Raw genomic sequence first — 14,910 nt, forward strand, 5'->3', positions numbered from 1 at the left:
TGAGGTGCCAATCCAGGCATGTCCTCTACAATAGACAGACCATATGTCACAATCGGCCGAAAGCCCACATGACATCACTGACTGCATCACTGTTAGAAGAATCACAGTAGGAAACATTTTCATTTTTATTTATTTTTTGAGGCAGTTTCACTCGTCGCCCAGGCTGGAGTGCAATGGCGTGATCTTGGCTCACTGCAACCTCCGCCTCCCGGGTTCAAGCGGTTCTCCTGCCTCAGCCTCCCAAGTAGCTGGGATTACAGGCGTTAGCCACCACGCATGGCTAATTTTTGAATTTTTAGTAGAGATGGGGTTTCAACATGTTTGTCAGGCTGGTCTTGAACTCCTGACCTCAGGTGATCCGCCTGCCCGGGCCTCCCAAAGTGTTGGGATTACAGGCATGAGCCACTGTGCCCGGCCAACATTTTTATTCTTTAATAGCAATTAGGATAAAGGACTCAAAATTGTACTTAGTAATCACATTGGCATAGCACATGCTATTTGGAAAAAAAATTTTTTTTTCTGAGATGTTCCTTGCTGTATGATACAGGCCTATTCTATGACAGGAGCAACGCAAACGATGACCATGTTCCAGTGAGCAAGACTCAATCTCTCAAATGAACAAGAGCCTTGGCTGATTCTAAACACTTTCTTTGCTACAGCACATGATCAAATGATTAGAGTTTTTCAGAGCTTAGAAAGGGTAACCATCTAATCATGACAGAGTTCTTCAGCATTAATAATCAAGAAAGGCACTTTAGGGACATTTGACAAGGAATGACACTAACACAATGAGAACTGGTCTAAGTCCTGCACAAGACTTTGATATAGTTCAAATAGATTGCACACTCTTTCTGTCCCCATGTGTACATACATATTCATACAGGTGGTACAATCTATGTCTCCACTTGCATGTGTATGTATATATCTATGTATATATAAATATATGTGTGTATATATACCAACATCTATATACATACATGTGTGTGTGTGCAAATGTGTATCCATAAGACCACAGAGGGGGAAAAGACATTTGTTTCCTTTAACTGAATAGTACACAAAAATTCTAGTCACTTTATTTAGAACAAAGAATAAGAGTATTGGCAAATTAATGCAAAAAAGTACCCTACTAAACCTTTCTATGCACAAAAAAGAGCAGTAAAATAAATACTCAGAACTTTCCCAGGTTGTCAACTATTAAAATAAAACCTTAGCATTTCAAAAAAGCTTATTCCACTGCAGGAAAGAAGGTGGACATTTTTGGTACCATAATAAATCACACACTCACACATCCATACTGCTCAGGTTGAAGAGAACGGAATGAACAGAGGAAATTTCTTCCATGAATTGCCCTCCTTTCGGTACCCGCCATGTTTTAGTTATGTTGTATTATTCCACTTAGCTTAAAATATAAAGTCTTGTAGAAACACATTTTTAGGATGTTGAAGTTCTCAAGATATTTGCACAGAATATTTAGAAGTACTTAGAGGAGTTTTGTTAAATGCAGTTGGTCATACTACATACCCCATGGTTGCAGTTTTGACAGACCAAATGCATCTGTGTCAGAAATAGACAAAAGGCATATACTCCTCCTTTCTAGAAACGGGTACATAGACATGTTCTTATTCTTGGGATATGAAAAAACAAGTAGTAATGGCATTTAAAGTTTAATTACTAACTGTATAATGCCTGAGAACAAAATTCAGAGCAATTCTCAAAAGGGTTAAGAGTCAGACTCTGGGCATTTTCGTTTTTTAGCTGCAGGCTCCTCAGTCTCGTGTGATTCTAAAGTGCTTGCATTAGATTTGAGGCTGGTGTCTGCTTTAAGGTTGTCCATGGCAACGGTGAAGCCGGAGAGAAGATAACCCCCACCACCACTCATCAGCAGTTTAGGATGACTTCGATCTGGCAAAACCTAATCAAGACAGAAAAGACATTCATGCTTTCCTAAGACAATAAAGTCCATGCTAACAACACATATACCAAAAATCAGAATTTAAACAACACAGGTTCTCTTGATGATTTAAATGGACATTTCTTTTTCTTTCTTTTCTTCTCCCTCCCTCCCTCCCTCCCTCCCTCCCTTCCTTCCTTCCCTTCCTTCCTCCCTCCCTTCCTTCCTTTCTCTCTCTCTCTTTCTTTTTAAGAGGCAGGGTCTCACTCTGTTCCTCAGGCTGGAGTGCAGTAGTGAGATTTTGGCTCACTGTAACCTCGAACTCCTGGCCTCAAGTGAACCTCCCGCCTTGGCTTTCCAAAGTGCTGGGATTACAGATATGAGCCACGGCACCAGGCTTTAAATGGACCAACTTCTAAGGACCCATTTCTTCACATTACAATGCAAAGAAAAGTGTAGAAATTGGTTTAACTGATTTTCTTTTGAAAAATAAAACTGGCCGGGCATGGTGGCTCACGCCTGTAATCCCAGCACTTTGGGAGGCTGAGGCAGGCGGATCACAAGGTCAGGAGTTTGAGATCAGCCTGGCTAACATGGTGAAACCCCATCTCTACTAAAAATACAAAAATTAGCCAGGCGTGGTGGCACACAGCTGTAATGCCAGCTACTCGGGAGGCTGAGGCAGGAGAATTGCTTGAACCCGGGAGGCAGAGGTTGCAGTGAGCCAAGATCGCGCCACTGCACTCCAGCCTGGGCGACAGAGCGAGACTCTGTCTCAAAAATGAAAAAAAAAAAGAGAAGAAAAAGAACTGAAGCAGTTTTCAGTTCAGCCCAGATTTATCTAGAAACTGAAGCATATTTCTGGTGGAGAATGGGTAATGGTCCTGGCAGTACTCTAGAACTGTGCATATAGCTTTCTTTCTCCTGGCTTCAGGAAGCTTCATGGCCAATAATGGAGCTTGGGTCTATGGAGAAGTTGCTACTGAATGTACTACACTCCAAACCTCCCTTCCCCGCTACCCTGTTAACTCTGCCAAGGCAGCTTCTCTCCTTTCTCCTGTAACCTTAGCCAAGACAGACAACCTCCACAAAGGGCAGGGTTACCCAAGGCTCAACAGCATCCCCACTACAGTGTGGTAAGACACCAAGCAATGAGACGGGGCCTACGGCAGCATGGAGGTGCTCCCCTCAGATCTCCCTTCATGAGGGAACGGCTGAGAGGCATTCAGGCAGTAGAACACCTCCAGCTGCCGCTCCTTTGGGATCCACTGCAGCATTCACACTGAGGGAGGCCATGGGTTGCTTCCAGTCAGTAACTGAGCATGGGTACCAGAGCTGGAGCATTTCTGCTTAACACAGGGCTCCTTGAATGGCGATCTTTCCACTTGGGCTCGCCATCAGCCTCATGGAGACTTTCTCCAGAGCAGCACTGCAGCCTCTTCCTACCATCCTCCTTTCTCTACCCACTCCTTGCCCAGGCATCAACCTGCACCACCAATCTTGCTCCCTCTCCCCTTATCTTTCTAAGGCATTTCCCTCAATAAATCTCTTACACTTCAACTTCCATCTTAGCATATGTCTTCTAGAAGACCTGAACTGACACAGAGCCCACCAGTAAATCCTGAAAACTTGCTGCAAAAACATCCTGGCAGAGAGGAAAGGGCCAGTTTCTCATCCACCTGGGAATTTTGCTATTGTCAATTACATCATCCACAGTGATATTGAGGCCTTGGGGAAATAAGAACCATAATGGTTTGCATTTTAAATGTCTTTAGGGCAGAGTTACAGAGTAATATATTCTGACATAACAAGAGAAAAAAAGGGTCACAAAAAGTCAGGGGCATATTCTCTGAGTAACAGCCATGAGAAATCTCCATCCCTGTAGAAAGAAACAGAGACATCTCTATTTTTATTTTGTTTTGTTTTTGAGACAGGGTCTTACTCTGTCACCCAGGCTGGAGTGCAGTGGTGGGATCTCGGCTCACTGCAGCCTCGACCTCCTGGGTTCAAGCAATCTTTCCACCTCAGCTCCTGAGTAACTGGGACTACAGGCACCTGCCACCATGCTTGACTGATTTTTATATTTTTTGTAGATACAGGGTCATTCCCAGCCAATTTATGTATTTTTTTTTGTAGAGACAGGGTTTCACCATGTTGCCCAAGCTGGTCTTGAACTCCTGGGCTCAAGCGATCTGCCTGCCTCGGCCTCCCAAAGTGCTGGGATTACAGGCATAAGCCACTGTGCCTGGCTGAGATAACTCTATTTAATGACTTCTAGTACTACTGCAAGGACAGTCAAGTCTCGGGAGGGCAGCTCTTGGGACTGGCTGTAAGAACACGTACCTGATAATTTCTGAGCCAGGTTTCAGACAGCCTGAGGTTGATGACCCCTCCCCTCTCCCGCAGTTTTGTGTAGCATTCCAACAGAGGCTGCAGACAAAAACAGAATTCTGTTAAGAACTACTTCCTGGGATGCAGTTTAAGAATCAACATTCAGACATAAGAATTCCTGCCCATTCCATTCCAGTATTACCTCTTTGTACTGACAGTAGACCACAAACGGCCTTGAAGGGGCCACAAAGTCCAGCAAAGACAGCAGCAGGGGAGTGGGGTGGAAACGACTAGCTACAATTAAACTGTAAGGAAAATGCCAGACAAATTATTTCTCTACACCCTCAAAGTGGAGCACAGGTTTTAAAATGCATTTAAAATGATGTATTTAATTTGCATGACTCACAAAGAGATTTAAATATAACATTCTAGAAATCCAAAACAGAATACAATCATGAGCTATTTCTTTCTAGGAAACGCGAACTAGGTTAGAAGCTCTTGTGGTACTTGGCAACTCTAAGTCGCATTTAATGACATTCTTGATTTTTAAAAAAAAGTCACCTGGAAACAAATCCAACACTGCATAAGCTGCTTTGTGGATATCTGTTATAGCCTGTATCGCAGCATTTGAGTGCCCCATCCCCCGCATCCAGTGGGACCACAAGGCCCATCTTGATGCAGTGATGGAGAAGATTCAATTTCTTCTGAAACTCTGAAACCAGCATCATCAATTCCCCACCCCTGCCAGCCTCAGCCTCCTTTCTTTAAAAAACCCCCAAGACAAAATCCTCATCTCGGGTCCCACTAGAATCAAAGCAGACAAGGAGAAAGAGAATGCCAATCTGTCTGAAGCAGAGCCCACAGGCACTGAGGAGTCTCCTGCCTTCTTCCATCAACGCACCCATCTGCGTTTCTTTCACTCAGCAGAGCGGCAGCCTCTAAATGTCTTTTCCTCTGCTCTTCTTGTCTCCTCTGTTTTTCCTGAATCTTCAGAAAGAAAAATAAGAAATCAATGTACTGGGGTCTTTCAGTCAAATTTATGGAAATGCTCTGGCCTGTCAAAACATTTCAACAATATTTATCAACTTGGACTAAACCAATAGAAGCAGGCTGTTTATAAGGAAGTTGCAAATACACAAGAAAGCCTATATACTATAAAAACCATGATTAAGCTATCTATGCAACGCTTCTGTATCCTAAAGCTCCATCCCAAAGACCGAATCACACGTTTGTATACATGTACACACACTCGTTCTCTGTTTTGATAGTTATCATCTTGGGAGCTAATATACCAAAGCCAAACTAAATCTCATGACTTAACTGAAGTTAACTGAGGGACTGAGATTATGGGGGTGGTGGGGACTCTTGGCATCCTTACATAATCTTTTTTGCTTCCTCTCTCTTTAGGCCCCTTATGTTCTGGATCTTGAGAAATTGTTTCCATTGTTTCCTGGTCTTCTGGGTGGTTGCTCTCTGGGGCCTCTGCCATGCTGTCTTCATTCTCTTGTTCAGAAGCCTGTTTTTCCTCCAGTGTGCCATTACTTTCTTCAACCAAAGCACTGTCTTTTGGCTCTGAAGATAACATCTCGGCAGAAAATGTTCCATGTAGAAGACTGTCCACTTTGTTGAGGGGGAATTCATAAAGACCACTGAGAAAAGATTTGGGAAATCCAAAACATGCTGTTGCTGCCCGAACAGGTCCTCCTCCAGGGTATAGCTGAATAATGGAGCCAAAACCTGAACAGATAAAAGAAACAAACATCTGCCCGTGGAGTGACTCTAGACCACGTAAACCCTCAGTGAGTCCTCCACAGTAATGAGACTGAAGGTCTTTCTATTAGTACTTTATTCAGAGGCTGAAGGATGGTGCAGCTCCTCAGGGAGTCTGTTTGGAGTCTATGAGTATTACCAATGGAGGCAATATAATTCTAAAGCAGATAGCAGGAAGACTCAGAGAAGCTTATCCCCACTTGATACTACTGTAAAACCCTGTGTCTGCAAATTTGGATGTCACATGATTGGTGACTGACTCTGCTTCCCCTCACTCCGATCCTCAAATGGAGCAGTTACAAGTTCTTACCTTCTATGGGGTCAGAAAAAAACCAGACAAATCAGGCTGTGTTGTATTCTTCCAGAGAGAATACATGCTTAGTAATCTTCCCACTCAATCCCTTCAATTTAGGCCCAATGAAATGAGCACCAGCTACCCAGTAGTTTACTAAAATCACTGTCCCGAAAGCCCTAGCCAGCCACAGGCTCCAGCATCATGCCCACTGACAGTGAAGCTAGAAAGGACAATTGCCATGGGTTTGGGGGTACCCATGGGTGGGGGGCTGGGTGATGGAGACTGTGTAAGAAGGTCCCCATGCTAGGAGCCGTGCAGGTTCACCCAAGTCACTTTGTTAACCCTGAAGTAATTCAATTTGGCGTTCCATGAGTTTACATTTTTGGACCACCTTTACTCACATCAGGGTGGGGTTTTGTTGAAAATGGAAATATTAAATCTTACCTCCCATTCGTTCCATCACTGCACCCAGCACCAAGCCTGCACACGTTTCCATCACAATCATTTTGTTGCCAGCACGGATATTTCCCAACGTCAACATCTGGGCTAGTGTATCGTATCTCATGTGGCTAAAGTAAAAACAATAATTTGTTCATTTTTAGCTAAGTAAAGCCTATTATTTTAATCATCATTTTTCAAGTTTTGTTTGCTTTATTAAAATTGTGTTGATAAGATTATTGATTGCTTTGGAGGTGACAGTAAAAGGACTTACAATTTATGAGGTAGGAGGATACTTTATGCAGGTGAGCAAGCTTTTTCATTTTACTTAAAATCATGACTTTCTTAAAGACATACTTCCCCCAATTATACTTTTGAAAGGAAACAAAGCGTACTTAATTTTTCCAGGTTCTCTTGCATAATACATAATTGAAAGAATACGGGTGGATGGCTTCACAACAGTAATGATGGCTTCATATCTGGGGGAAGAAAAAACAGAACGCTGATTTTAAAAAATGACTTAAAATATTTTATTTGTAATAAAATGTATATTTTATAAACATATAAGAAGTTTAATATTGTCGGCCTTTTAAAATAAAAACTACTTACTTTTTTTTCTTCTTTTTAATATATTTATCTTGGGCAAATTCTGTCTTGTCTCGGAATGTTGTACTATTTTCAATTAACTGCTGAACTATTTCCTATAAGAAAAGGAGCAGGTAGATTTTCTGAAACTTTACTTTCACAAAACAAGTAATTTCCAAAGGCTTCTTACCCAAGAATGGATCCAATGGTCTGATTCTCCAATCCCTTTTCCACAGAAGTCCAAATAGATGAACTTTATATTTCTATACTCTATTTGGAATTCATAATAAAATACAAGTACTTTATAACTCCACTTAAACCAAGGTAAAAGAACAGAGATATCCAACAAAAGGAGAAGAGAGGTAAAGGAAACTAATTTCTGAAGACACTGGCTGAAAACATTACTGAAAATGAACAAAGTTAAATCCTGATATGCACTGTTATTACATTCTCTACCACTGACATTAGTAATGTCATTCACTTATATTTCTGTATATAAGACATAAAATCTTTGAAATGTTGAGTAACATGTACATTTCAACCTATTTCTGTCAAAGCTATAACGTTATTTTTTTGTTTTACCTTAGGTACAGTCTGCTTTAAAAACCAAACAGTTTCCTAAATGCCAAACAGACAAAAACAAAACTAAAAATCCTTTGAATATTACCTCTCCTTTAATGCCCTTGTCCTTCAAAGCTTTTATGTCATCTTGAGTAAGTTTCTGAGATTTCCCATCATCAACTATATTTCGATTATCAGTGCCCGCTTCTTTAGTCTCTAAGGAAAGAAATTGCTCTATTGACATTTATGGTCTGAAATTATTTGACACTTTCTTTTTCTGAGTTCATATCCACATCCAGTCCATCAGCCACTCAAGTCTGGCCTCCCAGCTGCACTGCCCCCATCACACTATCCTTTCCTGCCAAAACTACTCCAAGCCTCTAAGTCATCTTCCTGCTCCCAGTCTTGCCCCCCTACTATCCACCTGGATGCCAGAGTGCTCTTTGTTTAAATGCAATTTGACTCATCTACCCCATGCTTAAAACCATGCAGTGGCTTCCCATAGCAATAAGAATACACTCCAAAGATGACCTGCAAGGTCATAAATGATCTGGCCCCTGCCTATCATTCCTGGCCTGATCTCTTGACACTTTAGCTTCAGCCACAATGGCCTTCTTTCTGTTCCTTGAACACACCCAGCAAGGTCCCACAGCAGGCTTTTGGCACCTGCTGCTTCCTCTGCCTGGAAGGTTCTATGACAGATGTCTGAGTGGCTGGATCCTTTCTATCACTTGAGGCTGAGCTCATTCTCTCACTTTACTGAATTAGTACACGCCCCCGCTTTATTATCTTCATAGCATGTGTCACTTCACCATCAGAAATCATGCTGTTTGCTTGTCTACTTGATTATTTTTGGTGTTCCAACTGGTAAGCACATTTTATACGACAGTCTATCTTATGAACTGCTATAATTGCAGTGCCAAATTATACCTGGCATATATTTGGTGCTTAGTAAAAATATGGATATTAATTTAAATGTATCTAAATAACAGGTTTGACTCAAAACTTTAATAGTATTTAACTTCAAATAATTACTTGTGTTTTAATTAATAAGATACTCTCAATGTTCATTTTAATAAATATAATTTTAATTAACAATAGCAGCTTTTGGACAAGAGGTTGTTAAGAAATAATAATAGTAATAGCTAAAATTATGGGCCCTTACTAAAAGCAAGACACTATTCAGAACTTCCTATGAGTCATATCATAGAACACTCAATACAACCTAGGCATTAAATGTGTTTATGACCCTATTTTACATGTATAAGGATATAAGACTCACAGAAATCAAATAAGTTGCCCAACGGTACAAGGCAAGTGATGAAGGTAGAAATTGAACTTAGCTGGATCCAAAACCAGACCTCTTAACCTCTACACCATATGCTAACCACCTCACAGCTGTTACATAACTTCTGGGCACTGAAAGAACTTTACATTATGTTCTTGCAATGACGCAGCAACGACTCATGGGATTAAATGCCTGGCCCAAGAACAGAGAACCATTTAATGGTGGGCTGGAGCCAGAATCCAGGTTATCTCATGGCCAAAGGCAGTACTTGCTTCACTCCACTGAGCTGCAGTTCTTAGATTATGAGTTAAGATTTCTTTTGGGATAGCATGGCCTAGCACTTGGGAATTAGGTGGAGGTTGAGATGTTTCTGACTAGTCAGTTGGAGAGCATCTATTTCACGCATCCAAAATATGCACCTGCAGTAGGCTCTTCCCTCTTCTTCTTGGGCTGTAGACTTCCTCCACTGGTCACTTCAAATGCAGTTCCGTAACTATGGCCAATGACGTTATCCAGGTAGAACCACTGTTTTTCGAAAGTTACTTTTCTAGGGAAAAAAAGTAATCAATTAACTGAATATCTTTTGTATCCAGTACAGAAAAGACATGTTCACTACAGTTTATTTCAAAAGTGGTCTCCACAATGGATGATCAGCAGCATTATCTCTGAACATAAAGCAACAAAGGAACTAGAGAGAACCTGGTTGGGATAGAGACATAAAATTAATGAATAAGCCACAAGAACACTGAATTTTGGAAAGGGGAAGCAAAGACTCATCGAAGTAACAAGGATTTAACAAATTTCTTGGGCTTGGTCTGATCGGCCATTTTATTTGAAAATTATCTAATAAAAGCAAATTATACTTGCAAATAAACACTGACAATCTACACACTTGGAAATGGAGTCTAACACTGACAATGCTCTACTGAGGACCAGGCAACTTGAGGTATCCTATGACATAGATTTTTTATCTTATTGCAATTTAAAAGAGAAATCCCACAGGAACACAATCCTTTCTTCTCAAAAGAAAACTAACATCTGCTGAGTGCCAACCAGGGGCTAGGCAGTGTGTGCTAGGTGTGATTCACACTTTTTGATTTAATTCTCCCGGTAATCCTGGGACATAGCTCTTTCCAGAAGAGCAATCCGAGGCCCAGGGAGAAGTATCTTGTCCAAGATTCACAGTTGCAAGGTGTTGTTGGAGCTGGGATTCAAATTCAAACCTGTGTCTGACCCCAAGCCTCATTCTTTCCACTATACCACACGGTCTACTCCAGCAAAGACCTAAGGACGGTAGAAAGCCCACCTAGCTTCAGGACATGGCCCATGTGCACAGAACACTGAATTCTGGGAATCAGGTGGTGGTTAATTCTGTTTGTGCCCCATCCCACTCCTTCTCTTCCTTTCTCTGTGCCGCCAGGAAGCTGACTACGACAGAATATACTGCCACATCACCCACGCTCCCGTGTCAGAGGCTTACCACCATTGCTGGTCTCTGGGTGTGTCACCTTTATTGGTTCCCTAAATCGGCCACACTTTTGCGTCGCATCTTCATTAAAGCTTACTCAAACCATCTGAGGGAAATCCTGTATGATCGTAAGCGATTCAGATATGGCCAATTCTTGTTATTTGCTGGGTCCCTAGATACTTACATACAACAGAATGTAACAGACACTCAAAATATTTGCTAATGTAAACCTCCTCAGATGTTGCAATTCAGCTCAGCCCAGATGTGCACCCCCTACCCTCATCCTTTAATCATCTAGGTGCTATTGAAACACTGGATCTGGCCAGGTGTGGTGGGTCACACTTGTAATCCCAGAACTGTGGGAGGCCAGGTGGGTCACTTGAGTCCAGGAGTTTGAGACCAGCCTGGCTGACGGGGAAAAACTCCGTCTCTACAAAAAATAAAAAAATTAGCCAGGTGTAGTGGCACACACCTGTAGTCCCAGCTACTTGGGAGGCTGAAGCAGGAGGGTCACTTGAATTCAGGAGTTTCTCTACAAAAAGTACACAAATTAGTTACTGAGGAGGCTGAGGCGGAAGATTGCTTGAGCCCAAGAGGCAGTGGTTGCAGTGAGCCAAGTTCACGCCACTACACTCTAGCCTGGGGGACCGAGTGAGATCCCGTCTCACAAAACAAACAAACAAACAAACAAACAAACCAAACAAAAACACTGGATCTGAGATGGGTGGGTTTACCTCTCTGCAAGCCTATGTGATATGCAGAGGGGATGATGCGTGTCACTTAAAACTGGCTGGTTTGACAGGTCACTGCCCCAGTCGGGAATGTGGGGCCCAGTTAGAGGGATAAGGAGGCCACATCTTTACTGGGAAGGAGTAGGATTTGCAGAGTCTACTTCTCAGAGAGCCTGGACTGTTTTTTGCCCAATCAGATGAGTGTAGCCCCAAGGGTGATGAGGGAGTCTGACCTGGGATGCAGCTGAGCTTAGAGAGTCATTTCCTAAATAAAATGGAAACTGCCACTATGACTTCTGCGAAGAAGAGGGCCTGTTGAAAAGTATTTCCAAATAAATGTTTAGGGCAGTGGTCTCCAACCCTTTTGGCACCACAAAAGGGGAAGGTCAACCACTGTTCATGCCTGTAATCCCAGCACTTTGGGAGGCTGAGGTGGCCGGAATTACTTGAGCCCAGGAATTGGAGACTAGCCTAGACAACATAGTGAAACTCTGTCTCTGCAAAAAAAATTAATTAGTTTAAAAAAGAAAGAAAAGAAGAATTTAAAAATGGTTAAAGGTTGGTGCAGGTATTACATTTCCGGACTAAAAGAAACATACCCCTCATAAAAGAAACTTTTTATCTTTACTAAATTAGTGCTTGTGCAAAAAGCTTGGTTATCACCAGCTTAGTGCTCTGGAGACTTGTTTCTTGACTATTTTATGATGCTTGCTTCACCTTAAATACCAGTCAACAGTTTGCTTAAACCAGGAGTAAAAGAATTCATCTGAAGTAAGTACTTATCAGAAATTCCAAATCTCATACTTCCCAGTCTGCAGAAAGCTGTTCTCCTGACATTGCATTCAACTTATCTCTGTCTAAAGTAATACAATAACCTAGCTCAAAAGAAACTGTGGCCAGGTGCGGTGGCTCACACCTGTAATCCCAGCACTTTGGGAGGCCGAGGCGGGTGGATCACCTGAGGTCAGGAGTTCGAGATCAGCCTGGCCAACATGGTGAAACCCCGTCTCTACTAAAAATACAAAAAAAAAAAAAAAAAATTAGCCGAGTGTGATGGTGCCAAAGTCCCAGCCACTAGGGAGGCTGAGGCAGGAGAATCGCTTGAACCTCGGAGGCAGAGGCTGCAATGAGCCGAGATTGCACTACTGCCCTAAAGCCTGGGTGACAAAGCGAGACTCCGTCTCAAAAACAAAAACACTGTGGTTGTATTTCTCAGATAAATTAATCCAAATATCCCAATAAATTTTCACCATTAATAAGCTCTTAGGACTTAACAACCTCACCAGCCCTTCCAGAAAGTTATCAAAATCCCACTTCTTTACTACTATAAAACAGAGCGATACTAGTCAGCAGGTGCACAAACCAAACCTAATTTCGAGTTCTGAGGCCTTGAGCAAATTGCTTTTTAGCAATTTTCCCAGCGTTGAATCCTTTGGTGAGTAAAACGAGGGAAACTCAAAGTGATTCCACACTCTGTGGTGAATTGTCTCCTTCATCTATTCTGTGTATCCTGCTTGGGTAGAGAAGAGGATAGAAAGCCAGACTAGGTAGGAGACGTTTCCTTTTTTGTGGGATAGATCCTGACTGGGGGATTAGGGAAGTAGGAGGATCTATGGTGGAAAAAAAGGGGGAACCTGAAGGAGACTCTGGAGACAAGGATGAGATCCTAAAGTGAAGAAAGGAGGGGGTGTCTCTGGAAAGACACTGAAGATCCCAAGGTCCTAGGGAAAGAACTTCAGGACAGGTGATTAGGGGTGTGGAGAGGGAGGCATTGGCACCCTAGGGCCAAGAATGGAATTCTGGGGAAGGAACTCTGTGGAAAGACTGAAAAGGATGCTGAAGGTGGACGGCCAGATATGAAATCATGGAGGGGGCTCCGGGAAAAACAGGAGGGTTAAGGGAGATTATGAGGTTCGAGGACGGGATCCTGGTGGAAAAGCCTTCTGTGACAGAAAGACCCGAGGAGACAACGAGGGCGGGGAATGGGGACCGAGAGAGCCAAGAATGGCACCCTGGCGGGAGAATTCTGTGGAGAAACCTGGAGGGAGGGGGTATCTACAAGGTGGGGGCGGGAGACCCCTAAAATCAGCGATCTGACTTACTTTCTCCGCTGGACTTGTACTGCTTTAAACACATCTTCACGTTTCAGCACCACGAAGTCGCCGTCGCGGATGCGGTGGTCTCCGGGATGCTGTGGTTGTGGGCCCGGCTGCTCCCCTGAGCCCTCCATGACGCTCAGCCGGTCGCCGTGCTCCACGGCGTCCCGCCCCTCCTCCTCGGCTGTCGCCACCGCCAGCCTCACTTCCCACAACCTGGCGCACTAGGAGCCCTCCGACCGGCACCGCCCCCACGTGTTGCACGCCGCTTCCGCTTTCCGGCCCAGACCTCAAGACCGCTTCCGGAAGCCTCTCGGCTTCCGTCTGGCCAAACTCCTTGATTGGCTGCACTCCGCCCCGCCCCTCCCGTCTTGCCGCTTCTTTGAGCGGAAGTTGGATCACTGAAGCGCCAAAAAAGAATTTAGGGGAAGACCTGATTTTCGCTTGAGGCATTTTTGCGGCGCTGTGCGCTACAGACACCTTCTGGGAGCTGCAGTGGGGAAACTGAGTTTCCCGAGCCGTTGAGACAGTGGGGTTCAGCACCGCGCGGGGACGACAGGAAAGCTGCGGCTGAAGAGAACTGCGGACTTGGCAGGCGTCGCCTGAGGAGCTAAGATCCCGGAGACTCTCAGCCCCGTGGTGCTTCTCTGCGGGAGGGAGGGAGGGAGGGAGAATCCGGCCGGACAGATCTGCGCGTATCCTGGAGCCGGCCCAGTTGTGAACTGGGAGAGCTTTGGGAGCTCTGTCCCGAGCAAGTAAGAACTTTAGCCTTAGGAGATGTAAATAAAGTAGTATTTGAAGAAGCACAGGTACCCAACTGTTTCTTTTTACTCTTTCTCCAGTCCTACTTCTTAACGTTTTTTTGAATTTGTTACTGTTCTCAGCATATCGTCTCGTTTTATGGCACGCAGCGTTGTTGAAGGAGCGCCTCAGCTTGGGAGGCTGAAAGTTTTATCTCTGTACTGTCAACAAACAACTTTGATCTTGATCGGTTTGCTTAATTTCTTTGAGCATCAGTGTCATAATGTGTAATGCCTAATTACTGGAGCCCTGTCATGCCGTTAAATCGTGAACTTTCTAGTTACTATCTTGTTTTATTAACTAAACCCCTTTTAAGTAAGGATTTGGGTAGATTATTTGATAATGAATTGCACTGCAGTGTACAGGTATATCTTTATTTACTTGTATACTTAGGATATGAATCATTTTTAAGTAGACGTGTATTTTATAAGAACAGTTTTGGATTTACAGAAAAACTGCACAAAAAGTGGATGTGACACTGCAGGATTGACTGTATGTAAGAAGCTATGATGATGTATCCCTAGTGTCTCAGAGGCCAGAATTATGTTCATCCTGTCCTGCCCTATAATAATAAGTCTCAAATACTGCAAATAAGTTTTCATAGAGTTAACTACCTGTCCTATTTTCATTTCTGTAGTGGGGACTTGTAAACAGG

At 43.2% G+C, this 14,910-nt stretch overlaps 2 protein-coding genes across 16 annotated transcripts in view; one reads left to right on the forward strand and one right to left on the reverse strand.

Annotated features, from left to right (window-relative positions):
* Positions 1-1,025: 1,025 nt before the first annotated feature.
* The window catches only part of TRMT6 (tRNA methyltransferase 6 non-catalytic subunit), a 69,046-nt gene continuing 55,161 nt past the window's right edge, over positions 1,026-14,910 (reverse strand). For 4 of the 7 annotated variants that reach the window (XM_024352170.3, XM_024352171.3, XM_054674595.2 and 1 more), the window contains 10 exons: positions 9,579-9,706; positions 7,978-8,087; positions 7,335-7,426; positions 7,121-7,204; positions 6,732-6,856; positions 5,601-5,959; positions 5,124-5,209; positions 4,425-4,527; positions 4,235-4,321; positions 1,026-1,912 (listed from right to left, as the gene is read on the reverse strand). In XM_024352170.3, the coding sequence (XP_024207938.1) occupies positions 1,721-1,912; positions 4,235-4,321; positions 4,425-4,527; positions 5,124-5,209; positions 5,601-5,959; positions 6,732-6,856; positions 7,121-7,204; positions 7,335-7,426; positions 7,978-8,087; positions 9,579-9,706 (1,366 nt within the window). In that variant the 3' untranslated portion in view covers positions 1,026-1,720. Of the gene's footprint in view, positions 1,913-4,234; positions 4,322-4,424; positions 4,528-5,123; positions 5,210-5,600; positions 5,960-6,731; positions 6,857-7,120; positions 7,205-7,334; positions 7,427-7,977; positions 8,088-9,578; positions 9,707-13,460; positions 13,781-14,910 lie in introns of those variants that run through there. The other 3 variants (XM_001166710.5, XM_063802604.1, XM_063802605.1) reach the window with 3 other exon arrangements.
* MCM8 (minichromosome maintenance 8 homologous recombination repair factor) overlaps positions 13,770-14,910 on the forward strand; it is a 48,038-nt gene continuing 46,897 nt past the window's right edge. For 4 of the 9 annotated variants that reach the window (XR_010154079.1, XR_010154078.1, XM_003953675.6 and 1 more), the window contains exon 1: positions 13,770-14,263. The gene's annotated coding sequence lies outside the window, so the exon portion shown is untranslated. The remainder of the gene's footprint in view (positions 14,264-14,910) is intronic. The other 5 variants (XM_001166933.8, XM_003953677.6, XM_063802602.1 and 2 more) reach the window with 4 other exon arrangements.

The sequence above is a fragment of the Pan troglodytes genome, chromosome 21 (genome assembly GCF_028858775.2).
Source record: "Pan troglodytes isolate AG18354 chromosome 21, NHGRI_mPanTro3-v2.0_pri, whole genome shotgun sequence".
Taxonomy (NCBI): Eukaryota; Metazoa; Chordata; class Mammalia; order Primates; family Hominidae; genus Pan; species Pan troglodytes.